The sequence below is a fragment of the Dermochelys coriacea genome, chromosome 10 (genome assembly GCF_009764565.3).
Source record: "Dermochelys coriacea isolate rDerCor1 chromosome 10, rDerCor1.pri.v4, whole genome shotgun sequence".
Classification (NCBI taxonomy): domain Eukaryota; kingdom Metazoa; phylum Chordata; order Testudines; family Dermochelyidae; genus Dermochelys; species Dermochelys coriacea.
Window position 1 is genome coordinate 66,813,448 of NC_050077.1, and position 17,901 is coordinate 66,831,348.

The following is a 17,901-nucleotide window of genomic DNA, read 5'->3' on the forward strand; positions in this document are numbered from 1 at the left end:
TTATCTTTACTAACCTATCATTTATATCCATTTACTTCAGAGTTCTTCATTATAAGTCTTTCTCAATGAAAACACTGGCAGCATGTATTACAGTTTCTGTCCCCATCATAACAACAGTATCTGGCATGTTCCAAATTTTTTCATTGTTATCGTTGATACTGAATACTTTATATTTTTCAATTTACTGGATCAAAGGTCACAGAGACAGCATGGAGTTGCAACAATTTAAGGAGTCAGCGATTAAAATTAAAGAAAAAAATGTTAATATTGAGGTAAGACTGAAATTTTTACTTTCAAATTGCAATCGGTAGTTTATTGTGGACATTGATATCTTTTTCATGTATAGTTTATAGTACATTGTTGAAAATATAACAATAGATTTTTGCAAAACTAATCTGAAAAGAAATTTACTAACAATCAGTAACAATGCAGCCTTAACTATGGAGGAACTACTGTTGCTGAAAAATATGAAACTAGTAAATATTAACAGGATTTGATGTTGTGTAACCTCACAGAGGCCAACATTAGTCCTGCCATTAAAGTAAATTAAAAATAATACCTTGACTTTAATTAGAATAATAATATAGATTCCAAGGCCAGAAGGGACACTGTTGTGAGCATCTGTTCTTACCCCTGTATAATATAGGCCATACACTCTAGGAATTGTTTTGGGGAAGTTGTATCTTTTAGAAAAACATCCAATCTTGATTTATTACATTATCAATTTATCAACATTGCTATAAAATGAAACATTGCCAATTTGAAATTCATAACTTAAAAGCAAACTGCAGTATTTAAGATTGAAATTCACTATTTGACTGCATGTCTTACAACTTATAAAATAAGATGACATAATGTAATTCACTTCCTCTGGCAGACAGTTTCTTTTAAAATTGTTCACACCTAATTCCAAGGAGAAAATCTTACTTCTGAATTAACTTCAAGATTAGATGGTTATCTGTGACCAACCTTGTGATGGACCCTTGCTATTAGAGCGTGAATAGATGATGTACTTTGCACTGAGCTAGCCAAGAGTATAACTAAAAGATTGTACTGAATGCTGATATAAAGTATGCATCTGTTTATGTTACTGGAAACGTCCGCTTTAAATAGTCAAGACTCAAGACATAACTTGAATTTCCACTGAAAGTAAGAGGTGGATATGGGAGGGATATCTTAATCTATAGCTACTATAAGTGGAAGATCCAGCTTGCTCATTGTAGTAGAGAGAATAGGGTACCACTTGCAGGCATGTCAACAGATTCTCAAATAGATGAGGTGAGGCTTTAGATATGTAGTTGGGAGAATTCCAATTTAGTGTACATTCATAACGCTTCTAGAAAACTGGAGTTCTGAAGCACTCAATTAATACAATATGTGACCTTGAAGCCTTTTAATTTGTGTAACTCAGTCCATTATATCATTTTCTTGCACAGGAGCAACAGGAGGACTTTAAGAAAGCTATTCTGGAGGAGATGGAGATGACCAAACATCAGGTATGTGGAAAGCCTTTGATTTTGTTACAGTTGAGGAACCATTGCATCTGGCTCGGTGCTTTCATTCATGCATGAGTTCTAAAATGAAGTATGGGAGAACTTCAAGAATCCCTGGTGTGAAGAGGAAAACTTTGGAGATAGTGGAGGTTACACCAAAGAGCAGAAGCACGTTGATACTTATCTGAGTGAATCACTTTTTTGATTTGCATGTTTATAGCCCCACCCCCCACAATTGGTGGTAGCAGTTGCATCATAGGTAAGGTTGAATTTCTGTCCATTATAATTCCATTCTCAACACTCCCTCTACCTTTCCCCTTTCCTCCCCCCCCCCCAAAAAAACCCAAATCCTTATACCCCCTCAGATAGGAGTCTGGTCTATGACCAACTGAGAATTTCCCTACCAAATTTGAAGTTAATCTGCCAAACTGTTCATAAATGATTATGCCCTTTTTAAAAAAAAAAAGGTGCTTAACCAAAATTAGCAAATTCTTCTAATTGTTGTTTGCCATATACAAGCAAAAAATCTGAAAGGATGTAAAATTAATCTCAAATTTTACTGACCAGGGCCAGATCTCAGGCAAGCTGATTAAAAGTTAATGTTTAATTGCAAGTAGGATGCTAGGTGCCAGACACCCCTGACCCTTAGATTGTCTTCAGGAGGGAATCCCTTCTCTTGCAGGCTTTACTGTTGTTGGGAGTATTGGAGAATTTTAGCTGGCCCAGCAATCTAGCAAGTTTTGTAAAGCTGGGAGCTAGAAGGTCCTCTGCAGTACTAGAGGTTCTTAAGTACCACAGGGGATTGGATGTGCAGCACTTCTACCTTGGTGAAAAAGAAAAGGAGTACTTGTGGCACCTTAGAGACTAACAAATTTATTTGAGCATGCTCAAATAAATTTGTTAGTCTCTAAGGTGCCACAAGTACTCCTTTTCTTTTTTGCAAATACAGACTAACATGGCTGCTACTCTGATACCTTGGTGAAGGAGAGCCTGCAGTTGGGGGCACATTGAATAAGAGAGGCGACAACAGATTCTGTGTAGGTGCTTGAAGCTGGTTTCCCTCTGCTCTATCTGTAGGCAAATGCTGCCTCTTTACCTTTGGAGGCTGCAAAGTCAGCACATCAGCTGGAGCACTCTAGCTGCAAGTCTCTAGGGACCAATGTTCCCTCTAATTTTTCCCAGGCACGTGCAGAATGAATTTTATTATGTGCACCAATATGGAGGTGATGTGTGGTGGGGGAGGGATTGAGTGTGGAAGGGAGCTCAGGGTTTGAGCAGATGGTTGGGGTTCGGGGGGGGGAAGGTGAGGCTCTGGCTGGTGGTGCAGGCTTGGGGGTGGGGCCAGGGATGAGGGGTTCAGGGTGCGGGAGGGGACTCAGGGCTGGGACAGAGGGTTGAGGTGGGGGTGGGGAAGGGCTCTGGGCTGGGGCCAGGGATGAGGAGTTCAGGGTGCGGAAGGGGGCTGGAGCAGAGGGTTGAGGTGACGGGGGGAGGGCTCCAGCTGAGGGTGCGGGCTCTGGGCTGGGGCCGGGGATGAGGGGTTTGGGTTGCAGGCTGCCCCGGGGCCACTGTGTCGTGAGAGGACTCCCCCCAGCCCTCTCTCACCACAGTAGCACCTGGGCTGGGTGAGGGGAGAGGTGCCTCTTCCTGGCCTCAGAAGCTCCAGGGCTTGGGGAGAGGCGAGCGCCTGCGTGACCCTTGATAGGCTGCTGCGCAGCCGCGCAGCTTAGAGGGAACTTAGCTAGGGACACCTGTTTTCTGGAATCGAACACCACTGAACAATCTCTTGATATTGATAGCTCTGAGCGTTTCCAATATCAGTAGAATCAGGACATGTACTATGGCTTCCTTTCTGAGCATACCAGAATTTTCAGGACACTTAACAGAGTTACCCTTTGCTTGATTGACTGGGAGATGGGTTCCTACTTCTAATGTAAGCACTGCAAAGCCATGGCTGCAAGACACCAAATGATATAATGATGATAGTGAGTAACTGAAGCCTAGATACCGCAATGAGACTGGAGCTATGGATGACACTCACTTCCCCCTCTAAGTGCATACATAAAATTTCTGTTTTGGAATATGAAAGAAATAATCTTTGTCAAGCCAACCTTAGAAGTAGAACTGGTTTTAAAAAGGCTTACAACTTCCCAACAATCATAGGCCTGAAAATCAGTCCAGTTTACAGTCTTCCAACTTCTCTGCCTCTGCTCTTTAGAATCATGGATCTGTGGATTTTATTAAAGTAATCTTTGGATTTCTGGTGACTGGTAGTGTGCTCTAGAGTTGAAATGCGTGAACATATATGAGTATATTCTGTGATTAGGTTGTCTCTAATTTTTGCTAGAAAAAGGTGAAGTTGAGTATTGTTTTGAGGGCTGGCTGTGGCTCTGCATGTGTTCAGAAAATGTTTAATTATCATTAAAACCTACCACCTGCACAAACTGAGGATGCACTTACTCCCTGCATAGGCCATGATGCCGCAAAGATGTAATGTGAATAGTGTCACTGACTTCTGTTGGACTGCTCACATCCTTAAGATGAAGCACAAGCACAAGCCTTTAGTCTTTGCTGGAGAAGGTATTTAAACAATTGGATTGATCAATGCCAGACTTTCTAGTAATCAACCCAAATAAGTGTCTCCACTTTGGTCTACTAAGAGTCAGTGTGTGTATTCCTTTTCATTCCATTTTGGCTTTCTTTAAGTCTGTAAACATTAACCCTGTCTTTGCTTGTTGTTTGGTGATCAAATGTGTTAAACATATGCAGCCTCTAAATTGTCATTTAGAGGTAGAGAAGTAGGGTTAAGAGTTTTCTAGCTTTCTGGAGAAAGTGACTTAGAATATTTAAATGACTCATTGATGTCTTTGAAAATTAGTTTTAATTTGTAACACTGAATTATACAATGGGAGCTGCTATTCACTTTTTATATATGGCTACAGTATTTTTACCACAGTGCAATATCAGTGTCAATTTATTTTTCTTTAATAGAAAATATTCAGAATCTGGGGTAGTAAATCCTAAATTCATATTTCCTTTCAAAATTTAACTTGGTTTAATTTTACAGAGCTTAAGAGTTAGATTTGAAAAATACAATGTTAATTAACTTATAAATTGTACCATAATTAACTTATATTTGAATAGTCTAGTAATATTACCAAATATGTACAGATATGAGTAGCAGAACTTAGTATTTCTAAAGGTGTGAGATGTTTAATACATTTTTCAGTTATCTTTGTTTACTGTAGCTCTTTTTATTTCTCCTCAAACATATATCTAGTTTTTATTACTTATTCTAAAATTATTAGAATCAAGGTAGCTATAAATAGGTGTTAATCTTTAAAATTTGTACTGAATTAACAAGAAAGCATGTGTGATTTTTAGCAAGCTGTAAAGGTACCCTTAAAATGTATTTATGCTGTAAATTTTAAAGATGGTACGAGAGAGAGAGAATAGTTATATGCTGAACACTAAGCAAATTGCCAAGCTGCAAGAAGGGGGAAGTACTTCAGGAATGATGACTCATCACAATGTATGTGTTTATAATACAGGCTGGTCTTCAAGTTGATTGCAACCTAAGAGAGGTTAATTCTAATGGATTTACAGAGTATTACAAAAACTCTTTGGCAGTTCATTCAGAACAATGTAAGTGTGCTAATTTTTCTGGTAGTCCAATTTTATTTCTGAATTTTATAAATGATGCATAATCATAATCATTATTTCAAAGGGTGCATCAACATAAAAATCAAACTTGTCTCTGAATATATATTTAACCTGGTGTTACCTGAAACACCAGAGTACTCTTACCTGAGAGTAGGGAAGAATCTTCTGTATATTCTAAAAGTTTTTAACTTTGTGTATTTGTTTAGTCAATTGTACTATTTTTTCCAAAGATAGTCAGGTTCCCCTGTCCATGTACTTTTTCACATAGTTACACTGAGGAGAGAATCAAGTTTCTTATATTAAAAAAAAAATTGAAAATGTAACTTTAAAATGACAAAAATTACAGGGCAATATAGATGTTACTACTTGAAACTAATAATTAATCTATTTACAAATTACTAGATTTTAAGGTGAGGGTGTTTCCTTTTAAACTTACTTTACATATATGTTTCAAAACGTTTTGTTTTTGTCCTTTGAAAGACATGCCAAGTAACACAAAGTAAATTTTGTGAGTGTTTAAATTCTTTTTTTAGGGGCTAGATTAAATGGTTCAGTTGCTCACTTTGTTAGGAAAGATTTAAGACATCCTCTATTTTGGTAAACACATACTTGTCTGGTTCTCTTGTCAGATTGTAAATTAATTTCTTTTCTAGTTCACAACAAAAGTAGAAGAGCATCAGCTGAAGATACTCAGCAAGTAGACTCTAAGGCTGCATTGCTCACGGTTTGTATATTCCAGTTGACAGTTTTATCAGATTTCTCAAATAATTTCTATAAAATTATAACTAAAAAAACATTTTATTAAGATATAGTTTAATAACTACTTCAGATGTAGACCAATTGACATCCATTAGCGGTATTCACTGTAAACTTGCTTGCCTAGTTAAAATAAAAAAGTGTACCTCTATAAAACTGGGTTCTGCCTGTCTTCTGAGGAGATTATGCTCAGTAAGAGATACAGTGCAGGATTTCAAAGAGGGCTTTTGCTAGACAGCAAAAAAAAAAAAAAGGAATCCAGATCTGACTATATCCATCATTGCCCCCAATCTCTTGACACATGCTCCCTGCAGAACTAGATTCCCTACTGATACTCAACAGTTGGGTCAAGTATCATCATGGGAATGCTGGGAACATATGACTGTTAGGTCTAAAGGAAATCGTTACGAAGCTGAAACAAGGTGATGTACAGAGAGGAAAAAAATAGATGGGCTACATGGAAAGAGTAATGCTCAGTTTGGGGTGTTCTCCAGTAGGTTCAGGAGGAAACAGCAGAGATCCTGTTTTGAGTGGGAGGAAGGATAAGGATTAGTGAAGATTATTGGTACAGTTCTGTGAGGATAATCATTAACTTGTGCTGCTTCACTGTTTTTATAAAGAATGTTCTCACGTAGAAGTAAAAGAGTTTAAATAATCCACTAAATAACCAATGGATATAGTCACCTTTTCTATTGTGTTAATCGGTTATTTGTTCTTGTATATCTTAATATATTATCCTTGCAGTATGTTAGGATATTCTTCCACTATATTTGAATCTTTCACTTCAACTACTTTATCAATACAGTCCTGAGAAATACTGCCAGTAGTACCTTTATTTTCATATCTTAACATAGATTATACAAAGAAGTTCAGTAAACTCATTCTGCTTTCAGTATTGGGGGGAAAAATACCTGTCTTTTTTTCTTTTTGATTTAAAGGATTGGTTACAAGGTAGACCTTCAAGTAGCAATCAAATGTAAGTAAGTTTTCTAATCAGTAGTGGTAGAATTGTCCAAATATTTTCTGATGCACTGTTATCTTTCTTTAGGGCTTTGATTTTTAATTTTGGCATTTAAGTTACTATGGCAGTGGCTCTGAAATATTCTAGTTGACTTAAAAAATTAATATGAGAGCATGAATCTCTGAAGTGTAATCTCTAAAAACTAGAAAATGGTAGGCATTTTAAAAAATCAAAGGGAGAGCTGAAACACCATATTGCAAATAGTCAACTATTTTGCAGTGGTTCAAGTCTTACAATAGTCTTGCATTAATGCCCTATTAATTTTTTTATATGCACTGGAGAACATATACTTTCAATTCAATGAGCAATAATTAAACACAATAAAGTGAAAAATAGAGTAAATTATGTTTTCATTAAACTGTTTACAAGCATGATTTGTTTCATTTGAATGACTGCTATTCATGTAAGTTACATAAAAGATCTGGCTTGTGGTCTTTTTCCCTAAAAAATGACTAATTTTATTCATTGAAACGCATTGACAAGTTCCATTTAAGTTAACAGAGCCACACATACGTCTGAGGGTAGAATGTGCACCATTCTAAAATGGCCTAATTTAGAGAGACCGGATGGTGAGGTAACATCTTTTATTGGACCAACTTCTATTGGTGAGAGAGACAAGCTTTTGAGTCACATCTCTGTCTCTCTCTAATATCCCGGTACTGAAAGGGCTACAGCTACACTGCATACATGGTGTAATTTGATGCTAGCACTAGTTAGTGAATATGTGTTTTTAACTATATATTTTTAGCTTCCTGGATCCTTAACCTACTTTTTATTATGAATCCTCCCGTGAAACTACTCAGTTAGTACATTCATTAGTAATTCATCCCATTTAGTTAACTGTTTAATAAAGCCATAGGTTTAATTATCTGATAATTGAAATAGAAACTGTGAACAGGTAGTTTTCAATTCAATACCTCTATGGGATTTGGCTCTTGTAATGAAAAGGTGATATGCTGTCATACATGAAGAGTTTATAGTAACACTTTGACAACATACAAATACCTAATCGGGGGTGTGTGTGTGTGGGTGTGTGTTTTAATAATTAAGAAACTTGCTACTGTCCTCGAAAAGTAGAGTAAAGTAGTAAAACAATACTGCAAGCTCCCCAAAGTTATTCCAGGCTGCTGTATGAAAATCATAAAGAATAAAACAAGTGTCTATTTTACAAGTGACATCCAATACTTTTGTGTGTCACACTCTCTCTTTCTCTCTTTTACAGGCCTTCGGAAGAAGATGCCTTGAATGGTAAGCTTTTTTGCCTTAATTCAAACAAGCAGACGAACATTTTCAACATACACAACACATGTACTGCATATTCTAATATGAGAATATATTTAACATTTGGTAGCAGAAATGAATTACAAGATGATAGGATGTGGAAATGAATGAAGGTGAAAACCAAACAGAGTGTGACACACTTTTTTTTCTAGCACTCTAAAATAAAAGAAAGTTATGGACTTTGAAAGCAGTAATTAGCGAGAGAACTAATTCTTTTTTTTTCTGCTTGTGGAATGTGTGCTCTTTTTTGCATTTTTGAAAGCGTAAAAGTGAGTGTTAAATAGTTATCCTCAGTCGTAGATATACATGACTAATACAATCCATAACTGTCATAAGGTTTAAAAAATCATTCATATTGCACATACAGGCTTCATAATTTATCAGATATTCAAGAACTAAATGTAATATCTGAGATTTGCAAAGCAACTTTATTTTTTAGCTCAGTATTCACTTTGAGAACATAGGAAGCAAAAAGTAAAAGAAATGCACTCTTTGCATGTACTGTATGCGGATTTAAGACACATGCTCATGCAGTATACAGTGTCTCGTCTCTTTTTCTTGACTTTTATAGGTATTGCTTCTCCTTTCAAGCCGATCATGGATACCACTTACTACTACTCAGGTCAGTATCATAAAACTAATAGTTTAAGTTTAAAAATTCACATTTCTTTTTATTAGGTCTGAGAGTTCATGATTTCTATAACCTTTCTCTACAGCTGTGGAAAGAAATAACTTGATGAGATTATCACAAAGCATTCCATTCACTCCTGTGCCTCCAAGAGGTAAGAAGCTTAATCTTTGTTAATGGAGTAAGGTGGAAGGAGGTCAGAATGAGGGTTTAATGTTGGTTCGTTAAGAACTCTGGCAAACTTTTTAAAAAATTGCTCAGTTATTTAAATACAGAATGGGCAGACCAAACTTGATCAACCATTTTGGCAGCATCTCAAAAATAGATTACAGGACAATAAATGGAAGTCTAGTATCAGTATCTCACAAGACACTCCCAAAATGCAGACTTCAATTATGTCGTCAAATCTTTACTAATGCAGCTTGTTTGCTTAAAGGAAACTGTATGACTTAATTCCAGTAGTCTTCAGAGTAATAAAACTTCTCTGAAAAGCATGATGTAAATTGTATGGAAAAGCTCTTCAAACTGACACTTTTTTCTGCCTTGTTATGCTTATTTCATAAGGTTTCCATCATTGTGGTAACTAGGCATGCTTTGCTCGATTTAAACTGCGTGATTAATACTTCCAATAAGAGAAGCAAAAACATCATGGTCCCCTGCTGGTTTAAGAAAGAGATTAGAGAGGGTTTTTCCAATATGTTATGAGCTCCCAATTGAATTAGAAATTTAACATCTTGATTTATCCATGTCTAAAGCATATTTAAATATTTACAGCCTTGTTTGTCATAAACTCTGAAAAGAAATGTACTATTGTACTGTGATGTTACAGGTGAGCCAGTCACTGTGTATCGCCTTGAAGAAAGTTCTCCCAGCATCTTGAACAACAGCATGTCTTCCTGGTCACAGCTAGGACTCTGTGCTAAAATTGAATTTTTAAGTAAAGAGGAGATGGGAGGTGGATTACGTCGAGCCGTTAAAGTAGCATGCACGTGGTCAGAATATGATATTCTGAAATCAGGACATCTTTATATCATCAAATCTTTTCTTCCTGAAGTTGTGAATACTTGGTCAAGCATTTACAAAGAGGACACAGTGTTACACCTCTGTTTGAGAGTAAGTTTTATTCTTGACAAATTATTAGACATTGACAGGCAAAAATATTAAAAATAAATTTTCAGTAACTAGTATACAACAAAGTTTTGATGCTTCTAATGTTCTACACAATCTAGGGTGATCAGATGTCCCGATTTTATAGGGACAGTCCCAATTTGGGGGGCTTTTTCTTATATTGACACCTATTATCTCCCACCTCCATCCCGATTTTTTTATACTTGCTATCTGGTCACTCTAACACAAACCAAAGGCCAATTTAAACATTTCTTGTTCAATAGATTTTTATTTTGTGTCAAATAGTTCAATCTCTTGATACAGAAGGAATTAAAACAGTTGTGTAGTTGTACACAACTTCTGATAGGGAGTAAAAGGATTGACATTAACCTTCTTGCTGATATTTTATTCCCCAAATTTTCCCCTACATTATTTAATGCAGTACTGAAGTATGGATTTTCAATTGTAGGAAATTCAACAGCAGAGGGCAGCACAGAAACTCACGTTTGCTTTCAATCAAATGAAGCCTAAATCCATTCCATATTCTCCAAGGTAAATGTGTTAAATTATTTGTGACACTGCACACTTTCTACTAGCGAAGTATACTTTTATGCATATTACCATTTTAAAAAAGTGCATCCTGGGATTCAGTACACCTTGCAAAAACACTATATTTAAGAAGTGTCAACATGCAAACCTTCAGCCACCACCTTGGGGAAGAATATTTCCTGTTGGTACTTAACAAGGACTAGACTTAACTCATATTTTATAACGTAGCCAGATTTAAAAATAAGTTTGTCAAACTAAAATATTTATCAGCCAGCAACTGCATAATTGCCTTATCTTATTCGTTTTGGTAATATTTATGAAATATATTTTTTATAAGGTTCCTGGAAGTTTTCCTATTATATTGCCACTCAGCTGGACAGTGGTTTGCAGTTGAGGAGTGCATGACTGGAGAATTTAGAAAATACAATAATAACAACGGTGATGAAATAATTCCAACTAACATGCTAGAAGAGGTCATGCTAGCATTCAGCCACTGGACTTATGAATATACAAGAGGGGAGTTGCTGGTACTTGACTTGCAAGGTAATATACTTATTTTGAAATTGGGATTAGGGGCAAGGTAGATTTAAATTCTCTTTACAGTAGCACCTTAATGAATTATTCTGAATAGTGTTCATAGCATTACATAATAAGTTTGGTCTACTTTACTTGAATGAGCAGTGGGCTTAGTTGACATGCCATTACAATGCTATAGGAAACACTTAGGAAAAAAGTTGAATTCTTATTTATGTTCTTAGGGTGTATACAATAAAAAATACTAACATTTATGTGTTGGCATTTTCAGTCCATATCTGTAGTATCTTAATTTATCCTCAAGTGTTCATCAGACATGGAAACTCTCACAGCTAAGATGTAGGAATCTTATTCTCTCTGGACAAAATTCACCTTGCATGCTGTTCAGGAACCACTTCAGCTTTCAAAATAGGGCTTGAATGGAATTTAAGTGGTGCAGAGAGCTTAGGTGGGAGCCATCTGTGCAGGAGTGAATATCATCCCATAAATTTTGACTTTCTATCTTGATTTACGTTCTTGGTGATAAATTTGGAAATCCTTACTACTGAGGGATTCTGGTTTACAGTGTTAATCTATTCGTATACTGTATCCAGTTTAACTCTTATATTTTGTGTAAAGGTGTGGGTGAAAATTTGACAGATCCCTCTGTGATAAAAGCTGGAGAAAAAAGGTAAGATTAATGTGTTTTATTATAAAAAATTAACCTGTATTTAATGTTTGACTTGGACAAATACATACCATGCTTGCGTGCTTTATTTTAAAGGTCATATGATATGGTGTTTGGTCCAGCCAATTTAGGAGAAGATGCAATCAAAAATTTCAGAGCTAAGCACCACTGCAATTCTTGCTGCAGGAAACTTAAACTTCCTGGTATGTGAGAGTTTTTTTTTTTTCTTCTTTTTTTACCCTTACTATTCATTAAATTGTGTGTAGCTATGTCACAAGTTGACAACTTAAAGAATTAAAGAATATAGAAAATATTAACGTTAATTCTATAATTTCACCATGTAATCTTGTAATGTAGATTTGTGTTTTATTTCCTAGGTTTAAAAAAAAAATTCTTCAAGCATGTCAGTGCATGGATCACAATGTAGGTGTGAATGCACCTCATGAGCACAAGAGTGAATTTTTTTTGAATAGCAGTGTCCAGGGCTCCTTAAGCTCCCATACAAGGGCATAAAGTCTGAGGCAGTCTTGGCTGTCCCTCAGTTACGTCTTGCCACCCATGGCAGTGAGATGAACACAATAAATGTCCAACCCACTACTCTCTTCAGAGACCCTAAACTAGTTCTTTTTCAAGCTATTTGTTGATGATCAGAGATCCTAAAAATCCTTTTGCCATGGAAAAATGCAGAAAAATATGGAATTTGCCTTTTTAGAGAGAATCTTTTAGTTTTTGTATTTTTTGAAAAAAAATAAAAACACCTTAACTATTAATAAAGCTAAGATTTTGTCATGGATATTTTTAGTAAAAGTCATGGACAGGTCACAGGCAAAAAAGAAAAAATTTAGGGAACCCGTGACCTGTGACTTTTTACTAAAAATATCCCTGACAAAATCAGGATCTGCGGGTCCCCACACCGCCTGAAGCAGGGCAGCTGCACAAGGGGCTTGAAGCTGCCTGCAGCAGCTGGGGGTCCCCTGCTGCCCGTAGGGGCTGCAAGCTGTGTGGTACCCCTGCAGCCCATGGCTCTGGGGGCTCGCAGCAGTTGGGCTTACCCCACTTGTGGCAACCAGGCGGTCAGGAGCTCAGGGGGTTCCTCCAACGCCCGTGGAGGCCTTGGGGGGGTTCCTTCAGTGGCTGAGGGCTATGGGGTTCCCCTGCCACCAGCAGCGGCTGGGAAGTCTGGGGCTACCCACAGCGGCCGGGAACAGCGGGGTACCCCAGCGCTCATGGCGGCCAGGAGCTGCGGGGTATATTGGTGCCCGTGGTGGCTTGGAGCTCCGAGGGCAAAAAGTGAAATCCTTGCAAGCTGTATGGAAACTTTTTAAAGACAACAAAATAGAGGCTCAACTTGAATGTATACCCCAAATTAAAAAACGTACTAAGAGAACCAAAAAAGTGGCTAAAGAACAAAGTAAAAGAAGCATTGAGAGGCAGAAAAGTATCCTTTTAAAAAGTGGAAGTTAAATCCTAGTGAGGAAAATAGAAAGGACCATAAACTCTGGCAAATGAAGTATAAAAATATAATTAGGAAGGCCAAGAAAGAATTTGAACAATAGCTAGCCAAAGACTCAAAGTAATAGCAAAAAAAAATTAAGTACATCAGAAGCAGGAAGCTGCTAAACAACCAGTGGGGCCACTGGACGATTGAAACGCTAAAGGAGCACTCAAGGACAATAAGGTCATTGCAGAGAAACTAAATGAATTCTTTGCATCGGCTGAAGATGTGAGGGAGATTCCCAAACCTGAGCCATTCTTTTTAGGTGACAAATCTGAGGAACTGTCCCAGATTGAGGTGTCATTAGAGGAGGTTTTGGAACAAATTGATAAACTAAATAGTAATAAGTCACCAGGACCAGATGGTATTCTGAAGGAACTTAAATGTGAAATTGCAGAGCTACTAACTGTAGTCTGTAACCTATCATTTAAATTAGCTTCTATACCAAATGACTGGAGGATAGCTAATGTGATGCCAATTTTTAAAAAGGGTTCCAGAGTTGATCCCAGAAATTGCAGGCCAGTAAGCCTGACTTCAATACCAGGCAAACTGGTTGAAACTATAGTAAAGAACAAAACTGTCAGACATATAGATGAACATAATTTTTTGGGGAAGAGTCAATATCATGCCTCGCCAATCTACTAGAATACTTTGAGGGGGTCAACAAGCATGTGGACAAGGGGGATCCAGTGGATACAGTATACTTAGATTTTTCAGAAAGCCTTTGAAAAGTTCCCTCATCAAAGGCTCTTAAGCAAGGTAAGCTGTCATGAGATAACAGGGAAAGTGCTTTTATGAATTGGTAACTGGTTAAAAGATAGGAAACAAAGGGTAGGAATAAACGGTCTGTTTTCAGAATGGAGAGAGGTAAATAGTTGTGTCCCCCAGGGTCTGTACTGTAACCATTCCTATTCAACATATTCATAAATTATCTGGAAAAAGGGGTAAACAGTGAGGTGGCAAAATTTGCAGATGATACAAAACTGCTCAAGATAGTTAAGTCCCAAGCAGACTGTGAAGAGCTACAAAAGGATCTCTCAAAACTGGGTAACTGGGCAATAAAATGGCAGATGAAATTCAATGTTGATAAATGCAAAGTAATGCACATTAAAAAACATAATTGCAACTATATGTATAAAATGATGGGGTCTAAATTAGCTGTTACCACTCAAGAAAGAGATCTTAGAGTCATTGTGGATGGTTCTCTGAAAACATCCACTCAATGTGCAGCGGCTCAAAAAAATGAACAGAATGTTGGGACTCATTAAAAAAGGGGTAGATAATAAGACAGAAAGTATCATATATTGCCTCTATATAAATCCACGATATGCCCACATCTTGAATACTGTGTGCAATGTGGTCGCCCCATCTCAAAAAAGATATATTGGGATTGGAAAAGGTTCAGAAAAGGGCAACAAAAATTATTAGGGGTATGGAACAGCTGCCATATGAGGAGAGATTAATAAGACTGGGACTTTTCAGCGTGGAAAAGAGACAGCTAAAGGGCGAGATGATAGAGGTTTATAAAATCATGACTGGTGTGAAGAAAGTAAATAAGGAAGTGTTATTTACTCCTTCTCATAACACAAGAACTAGGGGTGAAATTAATAGGCAGCAGATTTAAAACAAACAAAAGGAAGTATTTTTTCACACAGCGCAAAGTCAACCTGTGGAACTCCTTGCCAGAGGGTGTTGTGAAAACCAAGACTATAACAGGGTTCAAAAAAGAACTAGATAAGTTCATGTAGGATAGGTCCATCAATGGCTATTAGCCAGGATGGACAGGGATGGTGTCCCTAGCCTCTGTTTGCCAGAAACTGGGAATGGGCGACGGGATGGATCGCTTGATGATTCTTTTCTGTTCATTCCCCTGGGGCTAGATGGACCTTTCGTCTGACCCAGTATGGCCGTTCTTATGTACCCCGCAGCTCCCTGCCCCCATGGGTGGCGGGGGACCCTGCAGCTCCTGATGACTGCAGGCTGAAGTCACAGAAGTCACAAATTCTGTGACATCCGTGACCTCCGTGACCAAATCTTAGCCTTAACTATTCACTAAATTTTAGTGAAAGTACCAGTGTTACTTATTCAGTGTGCGCAACCTCCTCCTCTTGTGGTTGATTTTTGAATGTGCTTTAAATGTACATAGCTAAAGGTACTTCAATCAACTGTTTCCAGTGTATAGAGGCTACTCAATGGTGTATAGGGGTTCGTGTTTTAATGCATCTCAAATTTCACTTCAGCCTCTAGAAGTGAGTAATTAAAGTTATGAAAAGATGCTGAAAATTTTAAAAATTACCTATAAAGACTGTCAATGAGCCTGGCAAGGACAAATTTCAAGTTGATGGTAATGTGCTGTTTTGTACTGTATGCAGCAAGGCTGTAGCTTACATTTGAAGGCAGACAATTGTAGAACACATGGAAAGCACTAAACATAAACTGAATGAAAAGAAATGAAAACAAGAGGCTGAAACAGCATGGACACCAACAACAGTAAAGAAGCTTCACTGTGACTGCATTATTTTATTAATTTTATTTTATTATTATGATTGGCACTGGCAGGTTTTGAACTTGTTTAAAATTGTAAATATATCAATAAAACGTTGTGTTCAATGATAGCTATAAATAATGGCTAGGGAAACTCAAGTTCAGCGTTTCATTTTAATCACGGAAAAATAAGGATCTTTATATGTTTTTTTTTATCAGAGAATTTCAGGTTTTTTTAATCACAGAAAACTAGGATCCCTGGTGATATCTTCTCTTCACAGTTCATGTATAAGGACCATTCTAAAAATAAGAAAATAGATTGCAAGAGGGTTGTCAAACTTCCTCCCCCCCTTCCCCCCCGATATAGTGAGGTGAGGCGCTTTGTGCCAACCACCACACTGCATGGCAGTCCAAACTCCGAGTTCAAATTCTGCCCATCCTGCAATGGACTGATCCCTATAAAGGATGGGTACAACCAATGCTGCTCCTATCTAGGAGGGAGCCATATCCTGGATAAGTGCTTTGTGTGTAAGTTCTTCTGTGCCAGTACCCATATGTTCAGGTATGTTAGGCTCAGACTACATATATTTTAGTGATCCATGTGGATCACTTAAGACCCAATGGTGATAGTTATGACTAGAGCAACGCCAGATAAATGAGTATTGACCAGTAATCCCTCAAACTCTCTTCATACTCCAGAATCAGGCAGTGGAAAGAAGGTGATGAATACGTGAGCAGAGTCAGCACCATCAATGCTGACCACCTTAACGTCCGCAAAGTCACCAATGCACAAGAACTTGGTCTCAGTAACCTCGGCACCAGCCCCTTTAATGTCAGCAGTCCAGCACTGGTTACCTTGGCACCATAGACCTGATGCAGATAATTCCAGCTCCTGTGCAGACTGCCCCACCCACAGACAATAAAGCCAGCACCGTTTTCCCCGCCCTCTCCATAAAGGGGACACCAATGTATGTAGTCAGTCCAAACATAAGCATAGGTCCAAGACTGCAGGACGGACTTGAGACATCACTCCTCAAAACACAAAGCCCCTAGGCATTTGGGCAGAACAATAGACTCATTACGGACTGAGCTGAGCAAGAAACTCTGATATGTTGTAGAGGCATCTATATCACCCCTAGCGATGTGCCCAGTACCAAAAAGGTGGATGGATATCCGCCCTTCCTTGAGGAGATACTTTGCTCCTCACTATCACTAAAATACTACTTGTTGCCAGCATTGAGTATCAGTGTGGGAGTGTCACTGGGCTGGCCAGCCTCAACTAGGTTAATACACATATGGCATGCTACTATGGCCATATTGACCTTACTTGGGACCATCCTCCCATGTGTGAAGGAGCAGATCATCATCCCACATGTCTAGAAAAAAAAAACATGCAGCTTCACTGGCAAGACCACTTGCACTGGAATTGGATGTGGGCCGACAGGAACAGGAGTCAATAGAGAAACAATTCCAGTCTCTTCGCAGGGAATCCACCTTATCATTGGGCAAGGCAATAACACCAGCACCTGTTCCAGCAATAGACAACTTTAAAATGTTCCAGGACTTCCTGTCCAAAATTGCTGAGATCCTGGACATTAATATTGGATTTATTCAGGAAAAGTCTCATAAGCTCTTTGATGTCCTGAACATGACAACATAGGCCAGAATCGCACCCCCTAAAAATGAAAGCATTGCTGGGCTATCCAAAGGACTAAGGCAGACAGACCCTGGACACTCTTTTCTTCCCCAAACAGGCAGAGAAAAAAATATCTGGTGCTGCAGAAAGATTGAATCCCCAAAACCCAGGGTTTTTGGTTGTCTTTGCAGCACAAGAGCAGCTGAAGTCCACTTAAGGCAATCCTAAGGATAAGGACCCTAAAAATTAGATCTGTATGGGCGAAACTCATATTTATCATTCTCACTGCTGCTTTGTGTGGTGGTCTACCAAGCACTGTTTTCCAAATACAATTACCCCATGTGGGACATCATCACTCTTCCTTTCAAAAATCCTGCAGGATGGCAGGGATGAAATGGAAGATATCATCAAGGAGGGGCACGATTTGAAAACATCACTGCAATCAGCCATGGATGCTTCTGATATGGCCGAAAGATCAAAGGCCATGGCATGGCTATGAGACAAGTCTCTTGGCTCCAAGCAACAGGAATACCATGTCAAGTACAGGCCACAATAGAAGACCTGCCTTTCAAGGGAATGGAGCTCTT

The 17,901-nt window shown here is 38.1% G+C and overlaps 1 protein-coding gene and 1 long non-coding RNA gene across 6 annotated transcripts in view; one reads left to right on the forward strand and one right to left on the reverse strand.

Annotated features, from left to right (window-relative positions):
* Positions 1-17,901, forward strand: part of TRPM7 (transient receptor potential cation channel subfamily M member 7) — a 114,614-nt gene that overhangs the window by 88,155 nt on the left and 8,558 nt on the right. For 4 of the 5 annotated variants that reach the window (XR_006274781.1, XR_006274780.1, XM_043493873.1 and 1 more), the window contains 13 exons: positions 196-272; positions 1,437-1,496; positions 5,045-5,138; positions 5,810-5,880; positions 6,851-6,888; positions 8,156-8,181; positions 8,786-8,836; positions 8,931-8,996; positions 9,672-9,955; positions 10,419-10,501; positions 10,836-11,041; positions 11,651-11,702; positions 11,796-11,902. Coding sequence is in view for 3 of the 5 variants with exons in the window: in XM_043493873.1 (XP_043349808.1) it covers positions 196-272; positions 1,437-1,496; positions 5,045-5,138; positions 5,810-5,880; positions 6,851-6,888; positions 8,156-8,181; positions 8,786-8,836; positions 8,931-8,996; positions 9,672-9,955; positions 10,419-10,501; positions 10,836-11,041; positions 11,651-11,702; positions 11,796-11,902 (1,215 nt within the window). In the remaining 2 variants the exon portion in view is untranslated. The other variant, XM_043493874.1, reaches the window with a different exon arrangement.
* On the reverse strand, positions 1,351-2,653 carry LOC122456109. The gene is made up of 2 exons (XR_006274782.1): positions 2,468-2,653; positions 1,351-2,316 (listed from the first exon to the last, which is right to left on the reverse strand). It is a non-coding gene; the product is annotated as an uncharacterized LOC122456109 (long non-coding RNA).